Genomic DNA, 21385 nt, shown 5'->3' on the forward strand with positions numbered 1-21385 from the left:
GAAAATGAAGCCAATGCGCAGGTGCTTGAAACCTGTATTCTCTTAAATGACCAGCAGAGGGGGTGAAGTCCATTTCTATAGAAGTGTATGCACTATCCTTCAGTTGATTTAAAACATATTCCTGAGGTGTCAAAGGTCTCAATCACTAGATTTAGGTATTCTGCAATACAGAATGACAATGTTAATTTTATAAATGGTGTCCCATTTGGGAGTAAAATAGACGATAAAGCACTGCAGGCATTAGGGTGTGGATACACCGTGATTGACAGCTAGTACCGTCCAATGGGTGCATGGTTGCCGGTGTAGGTGTACAGGCCGACCCCCTGCACCTCCAAATACAGTACAGTTATGTCTGTTTAAAAAACAAAACAAGATGGCGCTTGCTAAAATGCTAAACTCAAATCAATGGGTGACATCACGGTGGGTTGCCACGTGGGCCAATCAAATCCCTCAGATTTGTAGTTTCAGGCCTTCTAATATGTGTGTCAAATTTTGTGAGTTTTCAAGCATGATGCCAGGCCCCTAAAGATAAGGGCCAGGGGAGGCCTGCAATCCGAACAGGTACTGCTCAGATTCCAATCTGTGTGTCTATGATGATAATATACACACATCACTCAGCCATGAAACCCAATTGATCATGTCTTTGATTCAGGCCAGATAGCTTTGGAATTTCATCAGATTTTCAATCATGACAGATACTGAATCAACACTGATTCACCAAGGGTAAAAAAAAGGGGTGCCTGATTTAATTCGATCTAATGTAATATGTTGAAACAATATTACAATAATTAACTTGTAACTTGTAATCTTAATCTATATTTTTTTTTTACAACAATTTCACCCCTGAAATATTTGTGGATATTTGTGTTTGGAAAAGTGAAATTCAAACATTCCTCAAAAGGAAATAACAGCCGCATCGATCTTTATTTACATATATTAAATCTCCCAGTTGATAAAACACCATTTCCCATGAGCAGTAGCGGCAGCGGCGGCTGGGTGACATAACGCTGTGAGGGACAAACATGGCGGCGGCGCTGGGACCTCTGACCAGAGTCTTCAGACTGAGCAGCAGCATCTGCAGGATCCACAGACTGCTGCCGACCAGGAGTTCACAGAGGCGAGGGATAGCCTCGTGTGTCGACCGTAAGTCCCGGGAAATATCAACTGTTTTGACGGTTCACGTGACAGCTCCGCGTGTTCTCTGTGAAATGAAATCTGAACCAGCACCGGGTGAACATAACGAACGTGACCTAACTTGTCCAGCTCCGCGTCACCTAAACCAAGCGTTCCGAGCGTTAATTAACTGAGAATTATTGAACACATTCATGTTCCGGTTCTTTTAAAGCTCAGATCTGCCCTAATGCCATTGGTCAGCTTTGGTTTTCCTGCTCCTCCAGTCCTTAACCCCGCCCCTCTCCTCACTGGTTACATGGTGAGCCTGGTGATGCTGTGACCAAAGCCTGAATTTCATAATTTCACATATTCTTCCTAGCAGTTTAAGCAGCCTCACCGTCTACTCCTCCATCCAAAGACCCTTGATCGAGACAAGAAAACGCTCCCCTCACTCAGGACAGGGCTGATGGTCCAGGAGAAGAGATGGAGAGATGCTCAAACAATGTTAGAGAGAGATTATTTGCCCCATGCAAGTATCGCAGCATTTATACTGCCTGTAGCTGTAGAAATAGTATTAGTAGTAGAGGAAGAGTGTGTCCTCCAGCACCAGATACATGTCACATTAGCCTGCATCTGCAACCGCGAGACTATTTGCAGTTACATTTACTGTATCTTTATGTATGCACCATACATAAAGAGTTCAGAGACATATGTCAGAGCACCAGCACATTACTGACCCTGTATGCACGTTGTGTTCTCCGCTCTCTGTTGACAGCCGCTCACGGACTCACAGATGAACAGAAGGAGTTCCAGAAAGTGGCCTTTGACTTTGCAGCCAATGAAATGGCTCCGCACATGGCAGAGTGGGACCAAAAGGTATTTTGCGGCAATTTCTCATTTATCTTGTTACAAAGAATATGTTTTTTTTAAATTAATCTCTTGGCTAGAGAAACCGTTCATTGGTTATATCATTGTCCTATAAATGCAAGCATCCTTTATAACTGATTGCTTCTCCCCGTAGCTCTGCAGCTTATAGAAGAGCGATTGTCCCCATGGAAATGATGAAAATCCCTAATCCTAAAAAGACTGTTATTATCTTTCAATTTTCAGTTCATTGGTTTGGTAGGAGGCACTGCTGTACTGACATCCTGCCTTTGTGTGCTGCCAATATCTTTTAGCAGTATTAAGGCTGAGATCATGCCAATTGTTCTTAGTAGTATCATCATCATAGTATCGCCATTTATTGTTATACTTGTTGGAGCTACTCTGACAACACGGCCAGGCTGATATGTATCAATCATTTTTTAGCTTATTGCAGATATATCAGAATCATTGTGTGTGGGAAGGGGCGACAAGGACTTGTACAGAAATGTTTTTATGTGAATACTGTTGATTTTCATTCTGTGTTGTTGCCAAATATCAAATCAGATTAATATCAACCACATAATCCCAGTATTGGTTGGGCTATAATATTAATTATTGTATTATTCCTTTTCCTGTCCAGGAGATATTTCCAGTAGAGACGATGCGTAAAGCAGCCCAGCTGGGGTTTGGTGGGATCTATGTTCAGCCAGATGTCGGCGGATCAGGTCTTTCTCGGCTGGACACGTCAGTCATCTTTGAGGCTTTATCCACAGGATGTGTCAGCACCACGGCCTACATCAGCATCCACAAGTACGGACCCCTCACACAGCGATAATGACGTACCTGCCATTAGAATGTGATGAGAAGGAGAACGGTTTGATTGTTCGAAAGTCTGGAGGACGGCTTTCTGAGCTAAGTTAGATGACGTTCTAATCAAGTTGTTAAAATATTCAAATTAATTTTGACCACTATAATAGGCACTAGAGTGATATTTACGACATATATTTTCTTGGCCTCACTGATTGCGGAATGCTCCTTTTCTCTGCAGCATGTGCGCCTGGATGATTGACACTTTTGGCAACAACGAGCAGAGGGAGAAGTTCTGTCCTGATCTCTGCTCCATGGAAAAGTTTGCTTCCTATTGTCTCACTGAACCAGGTCAGTCGATGCAGACGTCAAGGAAAACTACACTAACCAAAAATCTGATTTTGTAATGTGTACCCAGGGTTCCCATGGTTGCTTTGAAATCCATGAAATTAATAAATGAATTAGAGAGATAAAAAAAGAAGATCAAAAGCAGTTGCAAAAAAGCAGGCGTAATCTTTGAAAATGCACAAAGACGTGATACAAAAGTATAAAGGAAGGTCTTTATATATATTTTTTTTTTAACGTAACTGAACTTATGTAAATCATATTAGTTGTCATTATAAATATTCTTATTGTTGAAACAGAAATTACCTTTGATCTGTGTCTCTAACTATAAATTTTATAGAATTGTGGCCTGGAAAATCCTTTAAAATTCGTCCTTGAATGGGATGTTTGAGCAGATGTGGGAGCTCTGTGTGCTCGTGTGTCCGAGGTGGTCATCTTAATGTAAACGTCAGTAAACCAATGATCTTTGACTTCAGGCAGCGGCAGTGATGCTGCTTCACTTCTGACCTCTGCACAGCAGAAAGGTGACCACTACATCTTGAATGGCTCTAAGGTACTTACATGCCTTCAAGCATGTTGACGCTCACATCTGGCTTGATGCCTCTTTGAATTTACATTTGTTGCTTCAGAAGGAAAAAAAACTTGATCCAGAAACATGTCTCGTCTCTCGTTGCCTCTCCAGGCCTTCATCAGCGGAGGAGGAGACACGGACGTTTATGTTGTGATGTGCAGAACAGGAGGTAAAGGGCCTAAAGGCATCTCTTGTCTGGTGGTGGAGAAGGGAACCCCCGGCCTTAGTTTTGGCAAAAAAGAAAAAAAGGTAACGGATAACGGAATGTTAAGAGAATGTGTCTTTTTAGCTGCTGTACGTACGCCAGACCATTGTGATCTAATTATTAGTAATTCTCCCAGGTAACCACTAGATGGCAGAAGCAAGTCACAGTCACTCAGCTGTTCTCCACTCTGTTCCTCAGGTGGGGTGGAACTCTCAGCCGACCAGGGCGGTGATATTTGAGGACTGTGCAGTTCCGGTGACCAACCTGCTCGGTGAGGAAGGACAAGGTTTCAGCATCGCCATGAAAGGCCTCAACGGAGGCAGGATTAATATTGGTGAGGAGGAAACTGCTTTACATATAGTCAACCACCCAAATTATCCCCATAGCTGATGTGCTCATGGAAATCATTTCATATGAATATAGATGTCATAGACATTTAAGTAGATGAAGGTAAGGAGGTCCTTCTCCCCACGCAGCTGTGAGTGAGCCGCATTTGTGCATAAGATATGTGGCATATTCTAAAGAATAGAGTCTCGAGTTAGTGAAGAAAGAAGAATGGTTCTTGAAGCTGACATTAACGCAAGACTATGACTGTATACATTTTTAAAGAGGAAATAAATCATCCCTATCTTACTAAATTAAAAATTTAATTCACAAAGTGCAAACGTACCTTTCCTGAGTTCAATACAATCACAGTGTCTTAGCTTATAGCATGAGAAAACTTTTGAGATGTATAGTATTGCTGTGTAACTGACACATTGTAATTCTGTCATTACAATCGCAATAATAATAATATTATTATTGCGATTGTAATGACCTCCACCAAGGCTGAGCAATCCCCCACCCATATTCTGTTTCACCTTCAAAAGAATTCCTGGATCTAGAATCTTACCATGCACAAAAACTATCTTTGATCCAAATTCCATGTAGATGGTCCCCAGATTTTAATTAATCCTGCTAACAAACAAACAAACAAACAAATATTCTCACTTTTTAAGTATGTTTTCATATGAATACTCTGCCGGCAGCTTCCTGTTCACTTGGGGCGGCACATGCCTGTGTACAGCTGGCGAGGGATCACCTGTTGGTGCGCAAACAGTTTGGAGAGACGCTCTCCAACAACCAAGTAAGAGAACCGAAATTCACAGCATTTAGCCGCTGGCGCTGCCAGTAACTAACCTGTAAGACAGTCAGTCAGTCAGTCAGTCAGTCATCAGTTCTTCTGTCTGGGCCTGTGTGCGTAGTTTCTTCAGTTCAAACTGGCAGAAATGGCCACCAAGTTGGTTGCGTCTCGTCTCCTGGTGCGTGAAGCTGCGACAGCGCTGCAGGAGAACCGGACCGACGCGGTTTCCCTCTGCGCCATGGCCAAGCTCTTTGCCACAGACGAGTGCTTTGACGTGAGTATTACTGAGTGATGGTAGCAGCATTAATTGACCGTGTAGAAAACTTGTAAGGATTATTTGTACTTGATTCACTTTTTCCGATGTTTGTGTTTCCATGCTCCCTGGACAGATCTGCAACCAGGCGCTTCAGATGCACGGGGGCTACGGTTACCTCAAAGACTACGCGGTGCAGCAGTTTGTCCGTGACATTAGGGTACATCAGATCCTTGAGGGTGAGTCAGAATTTAATTTCCTTACATGTAAAAATCTGTTGGACTAAATGTTTTTTTTAAACATTACAGTGTGTGACTCAACTTTTTTTTCTTCCTCATGTCCCATCAAGGGACAAACGAGGTGATGAGGATGATTATTTCTCGAAATCTTCTGACGGAGTCGTGATGAAACTCCTTCCCTTGATCTCCAAGTGGCTTCAGTGGTGACCATAGTATTATGGTCTTCATCTCTGATTTGTTACTGTGTGACTTGTTTTCTGTATTGCCTCCTGCATTATAGTTTTTCCAAGGGTGAAAAAAGTTTTCTAGTATAATATTTTTTTGTTTGTTTGTTTCATTTGGAACATACACTGGCCCCAATAAGTCTGTTGTCTAATTGTGGTCCAGAGTGAAATATCTCAGTATCAATTGCACAGACAGAGTCGTGGTTCATAGAAAGAAGAATCCAACTGACTTTTCATTCAGCGTCACCTTCAAGTGTAAATCTCCTCATGTCGTACACTAAAGTAATGATTACAGCTATACTAAACATTAGGTATGACAAAGAAGACAAAGCTCATTTTTATTAAAGTGCAAGTTACAGCTACTGGATGATGTCTGTCGACATCTGACAACATTGAGCCGAGCCTCAGGCGTAATATTCATGGCCACTGCAAACATTTACTTTGGCACCACATCCAGCAGTAGTAAGAATGGGAATGTTTTCCATAGATTTTTCATCCTAAACATCTATTTCCTCTTAAGATGCTTGGGTGGATACAGACGTTTAGTCTTATTTTATAAAAAAGCTGCTCTATACAACAGTTTCACTCGATTTGTGAAAAGGTTGTTTGAATCCTTTTTCTTCTTCTTTAACATTTGAAAATGATTTAAAACCAACTTAAAGTGCTAATACAATTAAATGGTGATTTTATATCACACATCTACTATGTCACATGCAGTGACATGTCTCTGTCCCAAAAGTGGCTTTTAAGATCTTATGTTCAACAGCTGCAGAAAAACATGTTACATGATACTAGTACCACAGTTGTGTATATTAAAATAAAATGTAACACGTATACAAAATGTATGTCATTTCATATGAATAATGTGCTGGGTGTGTTGAAGTGATTATAATTCTGTTACGCTAAAATGAAACACGCCAGAGCACTTTATTGAAAAAGTCCAACATCAGAACTGTATTAAAACACCATTAAAACACTGCCACATTATATCCAGAGTTCAGTATAATTACAAGAAAACAGACCGGCATCAGTAGGAGGAGCAGTCAGAAACTGTCAACTAATGCTCTCGTATGTTTACAGTAATTATATCAAGTTAAAACCAAACACCGCTGAACAAAACAGAATGGATCAACTTCAACAATGTCATATTCACTATTTTGGTCGGTTACATCCCCTCTACCACGATAGGCAATAAACTCATACAGAATGTTGTATAAATCATGAAACCATAACGACATTGTTACAGTGGGTTTAAAAAAAATTTCACTCAAGTGAATGTGGGTCAAAGAAAGCGAGAGACTCGAAAAGATTAATTTGAAAATACCTGAATTGTGATTTTTGCTGGGGTTTTGCCCTGAACCGGTGCAGTTAGCCTGAGTGAAGTGAACTAAACGTGATCCTTACCGAGCCAGGTACAGTGAAATAGATGTTCTTGGATAATGTTATTAAAAAAAAATAAAGTTTATATTTAGTTTATTAATACATAAAACAAATGTACCCAAAACATATTTTGCAAGAAAACTCATGGAATACTCAACCGTTCATTATGGTTTACAATATCCAGACAGATTTCAACTGATACATAAACTTCTCTTAAGTAACTGGTATTTTAATGCTACTGGAATACCTCACCTCTTTTTGAGGGTGTAAATAAAAAATCGATTCATCTTCAGTGAGACAGAATGTAGCATGAGAAAAGAAACTGAAATCATAAATGCTGCACTCACTTTAAATGTGCAAGTGAAGCACAAACCATCTTCTCTCACAACCGCTCAGGTCGTCATTGAGAAAGTGCCATTGCGCACGTTCCCCCCCGTCGGTGACCGCCGTCCCTTTATTTCCCGTCAGAGCGGCGCCTGCCGGCTACACCAGCGAGCCGGCTTGGCTTTGAGCCGGCACCATGACGGCGACGGCCCCCATGCGCGTCAGAGTGGAGGAGCTCATTTGTGGGGACAAGGTGACCGGCGGTGGCGGCGGCGGCGGCACCTGAGGCTGAGCCCCCTCAGTCCTGTTGGGGAGGGTGACCACAGGGCTCCTGGGGACCTGCGCGGGGCCCCCGTTGGTGCTCTGAGGCCGCTTGTGTTTTCGTGAAGGAGTACCTCCCATGTTGTAACCAGGAAGTCCCTGCAAGGTGTTGGCTTCTCCGGGTCGCAAGTGGTAGGCGTTGATCACCGAGCCTGCGTCTGAAGTGGGGATGGGCGAGTATGGGTAGTGGAAGTTGGGTTGATGTGGGTCTCGCGGTCGAGGACTGGTGGTTATGGAGGACAGCGTTCCGTTCTTGGACACGATGTCGGAGCCGGTGTTACTCTTTGCCCATGACACTCGCTTTGGCGCCTGAGCGTCCTCTCTGCGGCAGAGAGTGAGAGACAAGCAGACCTTGGTGAGATGTTTTCTTTCTTCCACAAAGTAAAAACACATTTGATTCATTTTTTACACATTTTGCTCTTGAATCTGTCAATAGCTGAATGCAGGTTATGATTTCAAAGCCACATAATCACTATGTGAATCTAATGCAATCAAATACAAGTGTTCTGACATAAAGGGGGCGGAGTTGGCTGAGGTAGAGCTGGTCATCCACCAATCAGAGGGTCAGTGGTTCTCTCCCCAGCTCCTTGAGTGTCCTTGGCCACGACACCGACTGTGCTGTCAGATGTTTGAATGGAATGCGTGATAGAGAATCACTATATTATATCCATTCATACAGCACTCACAATAAGTGAATGTGACTCGTGGTTGTTAAAGAATTCTGAGTGGTTTGAGACCAGAAAAGTGGTTTATAAATTCAGTCCATTTTACGAAAAATAAATATTTTTTATTTCAGTTATTTTGACACTGTCATAGGTTTTAAAGCAGTTTTATATTTCCGGACTTAGGTCGTAGTTCAGAAATAACCCTTGGAAAACTACGGCGTCAATCATAATCCTATAATTGAATTTTCTCATTTCTGAAGGTATATGACATATAAACTTCATAAATGTAGAATTTATTAGAGCGCTGTTGGAGTGAACTGCATCGAACTGGACGGGTGCGTCTGATAACGTGACCAGTGAGTGTGTCTGGTTTTTCATTACACAGTGGACGGGAGGTAATTTGCAAATAATACATTTAATTATTTATTTTTTCCAGCATGGAAATACGTTTCATGACGTCCCCTTGGTAACCCGGTGTTTCACGTCTCAGCGCTATGAACTGTGGGTAATTCCCTCAGACTGGGTCTGCATCGCTGCTGACTTACGGAAAGTGGGAATAAAGGGCTCAAAAAGACGGCGAGCGAGCGCTCGTGCACTTGACGATTTGACAGCGGGACGGCCCTAATCCCTCACGGACTTAACGGGAACGCGCCTCAAAGTCTGTGTGGACATTGAGATTGGGCCTGCGTGTGGTGAAACTCTCACTTGATCTCATTGGCCATCTCCTCCTCAGTGTCCCGATTCCTCCTCAGTATGAATATGAGGAACAGCACCATGGCCATGAGTCCCACGACTGAGCCCAGTGTGGCTGCCGCAATCATGCCTGCGTTGGAAGCTGGGGAACAGATTCACAGTCAATCATTCGAAGAGCCACATACACAGAGGAACACACATGAGCGCAGTCCAGTAAAAATAGTCTTTTTTTTTTTTACTGTGCACGTACAGGTGATAACTTCCAGGTTAATGGAGCAGCTGTCGGAGCCGGCGGTGTTGCTGGCCCGGCAGACGTACTTCCCCGACATGTTTTTGGTGAGGTTGCTCAGCCGGAGGGTGCCGTGTCGCTCATCTGCAACACAACCACACGGTTACTCACACACCACTATCATATCTTATTCATGTGATCCCGTTGCAAGTGGGTTTAATAGAACTAGCCAAGGGAACTATAATGATACATTAAACATCAAACCTCAATATTACACGTTTGGGAGCCATTAACTAACACAAAGTCACTGTACACATGATAATAGTGCAATGGACTTTCAATTTATTTTTATTTAATAAAAAAAAATCTTACACATTATGTAGCTGACACTAAAGTGTGAAGTAAAACGATCAATATTGAGCTTTTCCTTCCACATTTCTGCTGCAGTTTAGCCACTTTCTGCCTTTTTCAGTGATATAAATATACAGTATCTTTAACTGTATAGAGTTTGTCATTGCTGCCGTCACACAGCTCTGCAGAAGGTTTTTGCAGTCATACAACAAAATTATGTCGGTCAGCACTTTTTGTCGTCATATTTTCATGACAGCAGTAACTGTGTGTGTGTGTGCGTCTGTCTCACTGCTTCACAGCCAGATATTTCCATGCAATGCAATCTGTTCTTGGCACATCTGGCTTTAAATCGCTGTGTTGTTGCAAGCACGGGCAGTCGAAAAATTTAAAAAGCTTCATGTGGGACAACAAATCCCCTCAAATCCAATCTTTACACGTCACATCGCAGCGCCTCGTCATCTGATGTGTGTCTGCTTTCGTGGATACGTGAGGAAATGAGACGCGTGTCCATTTGGAATCACGCTCTATGTTTTGTCTGCACCTCTAATAATCACCAACAGCACTGTTGATGTAGGTGGTGGCACACAGACCCGCCAACAATAAAACCACAGTCAATCTGTACTGTTACTGGGTGAAGTCGGAAAGTGTCAGTGGCTGCCGTTGGCGCCTGTTACCGTACCGGTTCGTTTTTCGGACACTGTGAGTACAAGTGATCACACAATCAGTAAGAATAGCTGCTATTCATTAAAACCAGAGCAGTGCCTTTTCCAAACATGCCTGCTTGTATTGCTGCCTTTTTCAAGAAGTGTTGAAACAAACAACTTCACACTGGACACGGTGCTTTCTTAGGGTTCCTATGCAATACACTTGCCATGAAACGGTTGCGTCATTGAGCAATGCTAGAGTCCATTAGGCAAGATAGGTAAATGGCTGGGGGCCCCAGTTTCTAAATAGGCACAAAAGTCCCGTAATCTGACATAACGACCGCAATTTTCGAGTCGACCATTTGGCGGTGAAAAAGAGTTGTGTTGTCGTCCGTAAGAGTTTGTAATGTTGTGGTAAACTGTTTGCGAATGAGCGGCGGCCTGTGGATAAGGACACACTGCGGACGCATAAGAAGACATGTTCAATGACCGTTGAGGCACACTGCCCCGCCCCCACTACTGCACAGAAGACACAGCACCGTTGGCAAGTTCCCAAAATCGCAAAACATTATGTACAGTAGCTGGAATATTTTATTAAATTCATGTGTCAGCTATGAAAAGAAACACGGCTGCAGACGAGCGTGATATTCACCTGTCCCCTCGCTGATTATCTAATCTTCAGCCTTGGAAACCAGCTGTAAAGAGCCAAACCCGACTGGCAGATTAGCAGAACATCAGCTGACTCTGAGCCTGGAGCGAGTTCAAGCCCTCAAAGAGATCAGATTCCAGCGGCTGCAGAGTCCGAGGGGACGCGGTGTTACAAGTCGGTTCCGCCTCATATAAAAAATGAATGTAATGTAATACCAAGACGGGACCATTACTCACATTACGCTGCCATCACTGCAAGGTCAATGAGTAGCATTAGTTAAGAGCCCAGACACATGACATCTGAATAACAGATTTTTCTGTTTGACGCTCATGGGATAGTTTGCTACCTCACGAGACAGTTTTCAAAAGTAGTGTAACCAGTCGCACACATTCATGTGTCAAGAACACACCCTTTAAAACAAACGGGGGAAAAAACTACAGTCGCATTAATTAATGTAATTTACTAAGAACCAACTTAATAAATGAATGAATTATGAATATTTAAAAAACTATTTCTCTACTTAAATCTGCATTGTACTGGGAATTTAAGTACACCTGAAACAGGACTGTACAGGACACATCTGTCGATTCATTCACTTTTATATGTGTGTGTTCACTCATTGCCTTCATGTGCTGTTGATTCCAATCTGATGATCGCACAAAAAAAGAGGCCTTCAGATCAGCTGCTTTGTAATTGTCACAGCCTTATAGGAAACATATGAACGATGTGTTTTAGTTCAAAAAGAAGAAACGAGCCATGAAGACGGAGAACATAGTGGCTTTTTATGAGTCTAAAAATAGCACACAATGGAAAGATGAATGAACGCAACAGGATGACAGCCTAACACGACACACTTTACGAGAAAGATTTAAAGGGCAAATTCAACCCTTTATCACAAAATATGAATATATGCAAGTCTGAAAATCCTACTTTTAGATTTATTCAGGAAATGATTGCACCTCATTACAACTAAGATAAAATACTACTTCCTATTCCTCGAAAGTTCAACATTCTATTTTTCTTTGATGGTTTAATCTATGACTGTGCAAAGAGAATGTGAATCTTTAAGGTTGATTGGGATCATCACCTACAGTATGCTAAGATTACAGTATTGATTTTTTTTTTTTACAGTAGTTAGTAAGAATTTCTGAACCATAATCCAATTAGCATACTTTGAAATTGGGTTGATTTTTTTGCCTTTAAAGCCTTTCTACAGCTGATATTCGGGGAGTGACATGTTGACGTGTTCCAGAAACTGTGACTCCTCAGGAGGTCGCAGTTTGCGGGCGAGGGTTGGATGGAGTGAAGGAAATAAGTGGAAAATGTATGAGGGAAAAATCCTTACCCATGAACCCAAGCACAAGCATGGGCTGGGGGCAGGTTCTCCATTCTGGGTTTTTTTGTGGGTTTTTTTGCAGAAGGAAAGATGGCAGAGAAAGAGGGAGCATGAATGAGAGGTGGGGGAGGAGTGATAGGTAGAGTGATGGGACAGGGTGACAGAGTGAGATGCGCCGCACACTCAGTCCCCAAATCCAACTTATGCCTCTTAGAGGAGCCGATTAAGTTATGACATGGGTCTTGTTAGATAAGGCACCGAGGTCAACATGAAATTAGGAGAAACGGGAGAGAATATCAGCAGCGAGAATAAACAGAAAAGGAGAGATTTTTGACAGTGATGGCACAGAGAGAGCATACACCAGTGCAGAGAAAAAAGATGAGCACTGAGTTTGAACTTGAACATGCTGAGGGCATGTGAGAGGTGCAGACACACTGCGCACTACAAAACTCTGGGTCAATGCACAATCAGAGGGAGTAGTTTTCATTTTATCAGTCTGGGGACTTTTCTGCTATAAAGAGATGAAGGCCAGAGATCAAAGCAGTTAAGTCAATACTCAATCAATCAGCCTAAGTCCTGTTGTTCAGAAACAGATGGCGTTGTCTCCACAGCATTATCTGGAAACAAACGTCTGCGACATCATGCAACATGCACAGCTTGCAGGAATGCATTTTTCTTCTCTTTTACACGGAGCGCCGTATACTGGGCGTCTCAATCGGCAAAGAGGATTTCACGCTGAAAGCAATGGCATGGTACATGGTTTGAGGACATGAAATTTGGCTCCGTCTGCATGTGAGGTGCTAGGATCAAGAGCAAGGTGCATGACATTTAGATGTGCAGATCACTTCTCTGAGAATAGTACGTCTGTTTGAAACATGTCTGCCATTTACTGTACAGTTAGGCTAGCTGACACTCACCTGTCTTATTTGAATGTTAAAATAATAATCGTGATAATAATTATAATAATAATAATAATCACGTCATGCCTGAATCTGAAACGAGGAGCCAGTGTTTGATTCAGTTGCGTATGATGGCATACTATTGGTTTCAGAGCTGGTCAGAGTCAAATAGTCACACCTCAACCAAAAAAAGGCAAAAAATAATTGCCAATTACAAAAAAAATTGCATTAGTCCATACATCTAGAAAGCAATGAGTGCTGTCCATACCAATGGTAGATTAACAGCAACAAAGAATGTTATATAAATTAGCATTGTTTAAGTACTAACCATTCTTAAAATCATGTTTCTGCAGTTTATTGGGAAATTCTATCATATTTTATTGCAATATCAAACATAAATCTAGTTTGAGATTTGAGTTTTTAAACCTAAAAAGCATGCAGAGAGCGTGTAGGTGAATTTTCACTATCCTTCCTCTCAGGTTGCACACATCCACAAAAACCAGCACCAATAAACTGAAGGAACCTGGGTGTGACCTGAGGCAAATAATACGGTAATAAGGCCTTAAATAATCCAATCAACCGATTTATCAACTCCTCTCTTCTCTCATAAGGATTTTGACACCTGGACAGTTTTATTTAGCAAGAAACTGAAACATAGAACATGCTGTAAGCCATTTTTGTGTGAAATAACATTTTTTCAATGCGGATGACAACATGAATCTCAAAGTCTGGGCAAATAAATGAAAATAATCTATGTTGATAGTTCATACTACGCAATGTACACGTGAGTAAGTGATTGTTTTGTCGTTTTTTTGGTCATTTGGACCAACAGACCATTTACGTTGAAAAGTTGCATCCTCGTTATGAGCTCAGAAAATACTCACTCTGCATCGGCGAGAAGAATACCTCGGACATGGGTGCAGCCTTGGTCCATTTGTACTGTGGGACGGGTTTTCCGTGACTGGACTTACAGCTCAGAGTCACGTTGCCCTTCACCACGGGGTTTCCTGTCATGGTGCACACTGGGGGAGAGGGAGGGACTGGAGGGGGGTGCAGACAGACACACAGTGTTACACATTTAAACCTGTAATATATGGATACAGGATCAATGACCCCTTATTGAACCTGTACATTAGTGTTAATCCACTGCCAGTGACATGAACATTTTTCAGTCCAGCAGCCATATTGCAAAAAAGTAAAGGTTTTTACCCCCCCCCCCCCCCCCCCCCCCCCCGCCTTTGTCCCATCTGCTGCTGGAGGATGACATAATGGCCTCAGAGCCATGTGAATCCCTAAACAGCAGATGAGTTTTATTTGTACAGTGCTTACTCACACAAATACAAGATTTTTTAACAGACTGGTCCAATCCAAAATCCTTCAAAATATGTTCAGCATTTACTCTGGGTGGATTTCCAAATCCAGCGGAATGTGTGAGCCGCGGTGCAGACTGCTCTGATTAAATGTGACCTCTGGAATTGCTCTGACGCTGCGCTCCTTTACCTTTGACATTAAGGTGTATCTCTCCGTAAAGGCCATTATGTCTGGGGATGAGGACACTGCAGACATAGCGTCCAGAGTCCGACTCCTGGGTGTTGTTGATGTAGATGGAGAGGTTCGCCGAGGGCATGGCCACACTGAAGCCCACCCTCGTGGTGAACTCGCTCTGGCCGAGCCCGACCTCACCTGAGCTGAAGTTTATCACCTGCACAGAGGAAACACGTTCATGGCAACACTTGTATAGTATCATCGCACAAAATACATTAGTAATAACTAATATCAACAGTTATGTGATGACAGAGTCCTTATTATCCTGTAAAATAAAAAACACTCTTGACATTTTGTGATTCAAATAAAATATACATATATTTCATTTTGATTCACTGCAGCCATTTGAGGATGTGCAGATTAAAAGTGTGACAGAAATCAACATCCTTCATAAAGATAATCCTGACATGTACAGATGGTTGATGTTGAATTTTAGGCTGATTTTCTGTTTGCACTAAGCTCACAGACATCGAACATTGAAACTGTTTAGATTATCATAATCATGCAAAGACCCAACACACTCCCTCTCTCTGACACACACACACACACACACATACTGTATGTGCAGATATGTTTCACCAGCAGTTCGTGCTACTAAGGTCATCACTGCAGTATCATCCGTTCATTAATATCACTCATCCATCCTTCCTTCTGCTGTGTGTTAGACATCAGCGGTGGCGTTGGCAATAATCCTAATCTCCACAGATCATCTTTTTTCACCTTACACACAACTAGATATGTTCTCTGGATGTACCAGTGTCATGCAATACAAAAAAAAATTACTCATTTCCTCTCGCATGATATTAGGATGTGGGATAGAACGGATATTTGTGATCAGCCACAAGACTAAAACTGGTATCTGGTTTTAATCTTGTGGCTCATCTGTGTATTTTTGAATTAGCCGAGCCATGACGCGATGGAAAATAACAAAATTTAAATTAAAAATGATAACTTAGACTTTAAAATGAAGTTTTTAATCAAATGACTGATGGTACACCACCATTTGCCAACACAATAAACCCATTTACCTTTGGTTGATCGGTGTAGCTGGTTTTCATTTGGTTTTCTATGCTATCTATGCTAGTTTTGCTGGAAAACTAACTTAAGTATTAATATAATTGTTGGTTTGTAGTTGTTCTGCTACAGTAGCATGAGGATTAGCAAACTCGCTGAACTTGATGTTAATCCCTTTAAAGAGGCTCTCCTTTCTCTGCTCCACTAGAGGTCAGAGCAAGGTGAACTATACAGCAGATCATCGCAGATTCATCTTTCGACCTTCTCACCTGCCCCGACTTATTCCCAATGAAATTCCAAATGACAGAGTTCCTGGAAATGTCGGATTTGGGGCTGTACCAGGCGTGTAACACCACCATCTCCCCTTTCACCACCTCGATCTCCTTTCTGGGGATCTCCACCTTGTGGCTGTCACCTGGAACAAAAACACAGACCGGGAGGGAAACGGTTAATCAAATCTGTGATTTTGTTTTTTATGATCTTGATTTGGGGTAAGCAAGATAACTTTTATATATATATATATACAGTGTTAACATTTGTTGTCTCGATTCAATTGGTGGAAAAACAAAAAAATCCTAAAATCCTAAAGCCATTTTTTTTCCTGACCAACACATCAAAACCCACGGATGAATGGAACAGTGAAAAGATGAAATCATTTAAATCGTGTTAATAATCGTGTTTTTAATTTGAGTGAATGAGGAAATAATGCTAAATCAAACCATTATGAATCGTTAAAAGTGAGCTGGCTGTGCACTGATGTGTGATATGGAAAGCTGCTCAGAATGAAGGAACATGTAACACAAACAAACACATGTATCATTGCAAGCAGAGACTGTGCTTCAATTAATTCAGCGTGAAGTTGAATAGCATTTAAAAAAATAGCTCTGCTGCATTTGATGTGATGACTGATCACATTATAAAGTGCATAGCTGACATTTGAGCCGCAGGATGTGTCTAAACAATGTCAACGTTTTAAATAAATGGTTGTTTTCACTGCAGAAGTTGGAAGGTTTTCTGATTTAATAAAAAAAAAAGAGCTAAAAATCTACAAATTGGAAAAACCACAGTGTTCACTGTACTGGAATTATGTACTGATCTCATTAACTTCCAAATGCAGTCTTGCAGCTGATCATTATTTTATGATGACTGTTTATGGAGAGTTACTATTAATTTTGCCTGTATTCCTTTTCTACTACACTAAACTAGTCTGCATGAAAAATAAGGTAAATTTCACACTCCAGTTTCACATTATCACACATGCAGCAAGCATATCTAATTGTCCAAGTGCATCTATGAAAAAAAGCTTCTTCTTAAGAATTTAAAAATTAAAGAAAAATATCTCAAAGAAAAAATCTCAAAGCAATTTACTTCAAAGTGAATACGTAGCAAGGAATAACATCAAATGTATTCACTCTAAGGACTTTGGTGTTTTTCTTAAACATGAATATAGAGTCTTATGCTTACGAATGTCAAGAAAAAACAGAGAATCTGGGGGCGCCCCTGGTCGCCTCATTCCTCTCCCCTCTTTTCCTGTCAATGCTCTTCTGTTGTCCAACTACAAAAGGCGTTAAATCCCCAGAATGTGCAAAAAAAAGAAAGAAACTGTCACGGGAAACTTAAATACATTTTCATGTAGAAAACAAGCAAAAGAAAAGTTGTTAAAGAGAAGAAACAATGATCATGATAATGTTGATATTGCCAACGAAATGGAAAAGGAAAAAGATGATAAGAAATTTAAAAAGAAATAGATGAGAGGAGGATGTCCAACTCACAGGGTGCCCCGTCACCCGAACCGGACAGCTGAAGCTGGATCAACTGATCCCAGCAGTCGGTCTCTATCTGTGTCTCCAGTTTGAAGCTTGGTTCAATAATACTCTTGAAAAAAAAACAAAAAAAAACAAGAGTATTCTTCCGACTAAACCCCTTGACTGCAGAAAACACTGAAACTGTAAAAAAAAAGTGTCCCTCCTGTACTCAAGAGGACAGAGAAGATAGAGTTAGATAGAGAGGAATACACACACACACATAGACACACACACACACACACAGAGAGAGAGAGAGAGGAGTGATGAGATTCATGGACGGGCAGCTGAGATCTACACATCTGTTCAGCCCGGCACGCTTTCCTTCTTTTCCAGACTGTCAGTGTGTAGAGGCAGGAGAATTAGGTGATTGGTGGTGAGGGTGGTGGGGCAGGGCAGAGGGGTGCACAGAGGAAGAGGAGGAAAAAGTGTGTGTGCGTGTGTGTGTGTCCGTGTGTGTGTGTGTGCGTGTGTGTGTGTGTGTGTGCGTGCGTGCGTGCGTGCAAAAGAGGAAAAAAGCACAAGGAAAGAAAGACAGAAGTTGTTTTGACTTTGTGCTTCCTTATTCCTCCTGGGACAAAGTCAACCCGCTCCTCCCGTGGCGCTGCAGTCCCTTAATTTCTGAATCTCCGAATCTGGTAAATCCTTCTGACTAATCCCCCAACAATCCCAGGCTCAATCCTCTCACCTCACGTGAGCAAAAGAGCTCAGCTGGACATGGATATGATGTAACACATGGTGACTTCTCCCACCAATGCTGCATCATCATCACTGCAAAAGCATTTTATATTCTCCAAATGATTAGCGGATCATTTTTGCTTTACAGTTAATCGTTCGTGTCATGCCATCTCTGCTGAGCCCGTTTGTGGATTCCACATGTTATGAGTTTGAAATGAGGCGCTCCACACGTCAGAAAAATATTTAAATATTTATAATCATGATGTTTTTAAAAAGATTATAGACACTGTAGGAGAAACTTGAGAGTTTTATTTAAAATGCTGTCAGATTCGTCTTTCCTCCAACAAAACTGTCCGACACACAGACCCAAACAGAATGCGATGTTAAGATTCCACTACGGGTGAACAGATAAACTCTCAGCAGAGAAACTGAACAGTGTATCAAAAGCTAACGGTGCAATGCCAGAAGGATGACGTCCCCCTCTCCAAACAAAGTCCATCACTGTTTCCATTTGGACAATTCACAGGGTGAATTTGAACAACTTCTTAAGGAGGTTGCATAGAAACAGCAACACTTATTCTCAAATTGGTCAGTTGCATCGTAACAATGCCCACAATGACAAATGTCGACATGATTATTTTTGACTATATTAACCTTCTTTTTTAAGCATGTCACCACGCTGAGTGAACACAAATTTGGCCTGAGGCTGGTGCTACTGTTAGTGGATTTGAAGTAATAAAGCAAAGTACTGTAGAAATGTACAACATTTACATCACAATGGTGATCAACATCATGCCAATCTATCTTAAAGTGCTAAAAGGGCCCGCTTAAGTCATAAGGATTCATTGTTTGGGTTTGATGAATATCTGAACAAGATTCCATGGCCACCCAGTCAAGTGTTATTGAGATATGTCCGTTTAGACTGACTGAGATTACGTACATGGAACCAAGCTCAAAAACTACAGATGGGACATTTAGTCACAGTGGTCTGAGTCCATGACAACGCTTTGACCATCAACACATGAAAATCCTCCAAAAAATCTGATATATAGTGTAAGACACATATGCAAAAAAATGTCCCTCCGTCTAATCCTAAAGCGTGTCTTCATGTCCATCATTTGCTCATGTCAGTGGTGTCCAGCCATCTCCTGGATGTGCATGCATGAGATTAACATCTTTGTCATGATCATCGCTCCTGCAGCCGTCGCCACACAGGCCCCCTTATTTTGATTCACAATGTACAGTCCTGAAGTTTTCCCTCACAAATCCTGTTATTGCTCCAGTTTCATCTCCACCCGCCGCTGTCTTCGCAGACGCGTCAAAAAAAAACGATTGTGTATTTCAGACGACAATTATGCGACGTGGAGAAAAAGGTCTGGTTGAGTCCACGTGGACAATGAATGCCTGGGATCTCTTGTCTTCTCTAACGCTATAAAGTGCTCTGCAGGCGTTGCATCTTGATTAATATACATTGTGTACCAGAGAGAACACAATCAGACAGGATCAGTGATTCTGTAGGTCGATGAGACTACGCCGCTTCGTGATGTGAATGACGGCCAGCTGTAGGGGGCATGCAGTGAAGGAGGTGGACAGTGATTCTGAATCTTACACAGCTATCCCATGATGAAGCAGGATAATGCCCTGTAGTCTCCTCACTCCAGACTATTCTTGTGCTTCTTTGAGCAGGTTTATCCTCAGAACTGTGTCATCCAATTGTTTATTAAATGAAGGAAAATCTTCACTAATCCGGGGCCGTCTCCATCTGGGATGTGTGTTTGTGTGGCCGCAGACACAGACAGACAGACAGAGTGTTCAAGATTTGGATATGGGTATGAATTCAACTTAAATCCCTCACAGGAGGGAGAAAAAAAAAACAGAAAAGCTGCCAATTAAGGGGGTGCAGATATGATATTATGTGGCCTCATTAAAATCTTCTTAATTATATTTTGCCAAAGGCTAATGCTAAGCCTAGCCACGCTTTATATCTGCTAATTGGATTGTTCTCTTTTGAATAAACAATGTTTTTGATTTTCCTGCAGGGCGTCCTGGCTATGAGATACTGGCAGAGTCTCCGCTGCAACAGCAATTAAGACGGCGGGGACGCGGGCCAGGCAAACCTGCACAAAAGATTCAAAGAGAAGTCAACCATGCCACTCATGGACCATTTGTGCTGGGGCACAATTAAGAGATCACATGGGCATTTTGCTGTAGTGTCTTGAGCCATCTATAGAGGGCAGCACATTCATATGAAAAAAAACACCAAAAAAACGGTTATGAGTTAAAACCACAGTAGAATTCATCATATGACCATAACAAAAAAAACTCTTATCATTTAACTCCAAATATGAATAAAGTACAGCAACACAGTGATTGCACACACACACATTTTAAATACCGGGCTGAGCAGGTATAGGTTTAAAAATAAAACAAATAGGTGTCTCATTTGCTACTGAAATACGTGTAATTTGCATGTCTAACAAGGCATCCCGACCTAATTCTGCTGTGTGTTGTTGTGATCAAGTGAAGGATAAAAAGTCGGTCCCTCTCTCGACGCCCTCGGGGAACCATGTAGGCCTTTGTGAAGATAAACTGATCCTCTTTAACCAGCCCCACTCTATCTCCCCGAGTAATCTCTGCTTCCACCCATGTCTTTCTCACATGTGAGTCCCTCTCTCCCTCCCTCTCTCTCTCTCTCTCTCTCCCTCTCTCTAAACCTTTAGGCTCTCTAGTTACACCCCCACCCATCAATAAAATGGGCTGTAGGTTACTGTGCCTTAAAATGAACTGATAATCTGAATCAAGTGAAAGCTACAAAGGTCAAAGGTCTTCACAAGGGACGCTGAGAGTGGTTTTAAATACTTAAAAAAAACTTTTTTTAATGCTATGCCCTACAGTTTGTCCAAAAATGTTTCGTATTTAAAATACATCTTTATACCTTTGCATTTACTTCAGACTAGTTACTTTTTTTAACCATAAGTTATTTTAAGGCACCTGTCAAATTTACATCACAATGGTAATCAACATCATGCCAATGCCAGGGTTTGGCTTCCTGATTTCGAACTGTGCAAATACCTGCTGACTCAACAGCAAAATGCCATTTCAGAATTGGAT

At 41.7% G+C, this 21385-nt stretch overlaps 2 protein-coding genes across 4 annotated transcripts in view; one reads left to right on the forward strand and one right to left on the reverse strand.

Annotated features, from left to right (window-relative positions):
• The first annotated feature begins 977 nt into the window (after positions 1 to 977).
• Positions 978 to 5836, forward strand: acad8 (acyl-CoA dehydrogenase family, member 8). The gene is made up of 11 exons (XM_035622602.2): positions 978 to 1143; positions 1889 to 1989; positions 2618 to 2787; positions 3026 to 3135; positions 3606 to 3682; positions 3812 to 3949; positions 4104 to 4239; positions 4934 to 5031; positions 5150 to 5302; positions 5418 to 5520; positions 5631 to 5836. Exons 1-11 carry the CDS (start codon positions 1023 to 1025, stop codon positions 5684 to 5686), a joined length of 1263 nt encoding a protein of 420 aa, XP_035478495.1. The 5' UTR covers positions 978 to 1022; the 3' UTR covers positions 5687 to 5836.
• An 817-nt stretch (positions 5837 to 6653) lies between these two features.
• esamb (endothelial cell adhesion molecule b) overlaps positions 6654 to 21385 on the reverse strand; it is a 34595-nt gene continuing 19863 nt past the window's right edge. The window contains exons 1-8 of one of the 3 annotated variants that reach the window (XM_035622601.2): positions 17567 to 17909; positions 17259 to 17349; positions 16064 to 16209; positions 14736 to 14937; positions 14120 to 14275; positions 9378 to 9500; positions 9140 to 9269; positions 6656 to 8091 (exon numbers count right to left, since the gene is read on the reverse strand). In XM_035622601.2, coding sequence (XP_035478494.1) covers positions 7608 to 8091; positions 9140 to 9269; positions 9378 to 9500; positions 14120 to 14275; positions 14736 to 14937; positions 16064 to 16209; positions 17259 to 17307 — 1290 coding nt within the window. In that variant the 5' untranslated portion in view covers positions 17308 to 17349; positions 17567 to 17909 and the 3' untranslated portion in view covers positions 6656 to 7607. Of the gene's footprint in view, positions 8092 to 9139; positions 9270 to 9377; positions 9501 to 14119; positions 14276 to 14735; positions 14938 to 16063; positions 16210 to 17258; positions 17350 to 17566; positions 17910 to 21385 lie in introns of those variants that run through there. The other 2 variants (XM_035622599.2, XM_035622600.2) reach the window with 2 other exon arrangements.

Source organism: Scophthalmus maximus, chromosome 11 (genome assembly GCF_022379125.1).
Source record: "Scophthalmus maximus strain ysfricsl-2021 chromosome 11, ASM2237912v1, whole genome shotgun sequence".
NCBI lineage: Eukaryota > Metazoa > Chordata > Actinopteri > Pleuronectiformes > Scophthalmidae > Scophthalmus > Scophthalmus maximus.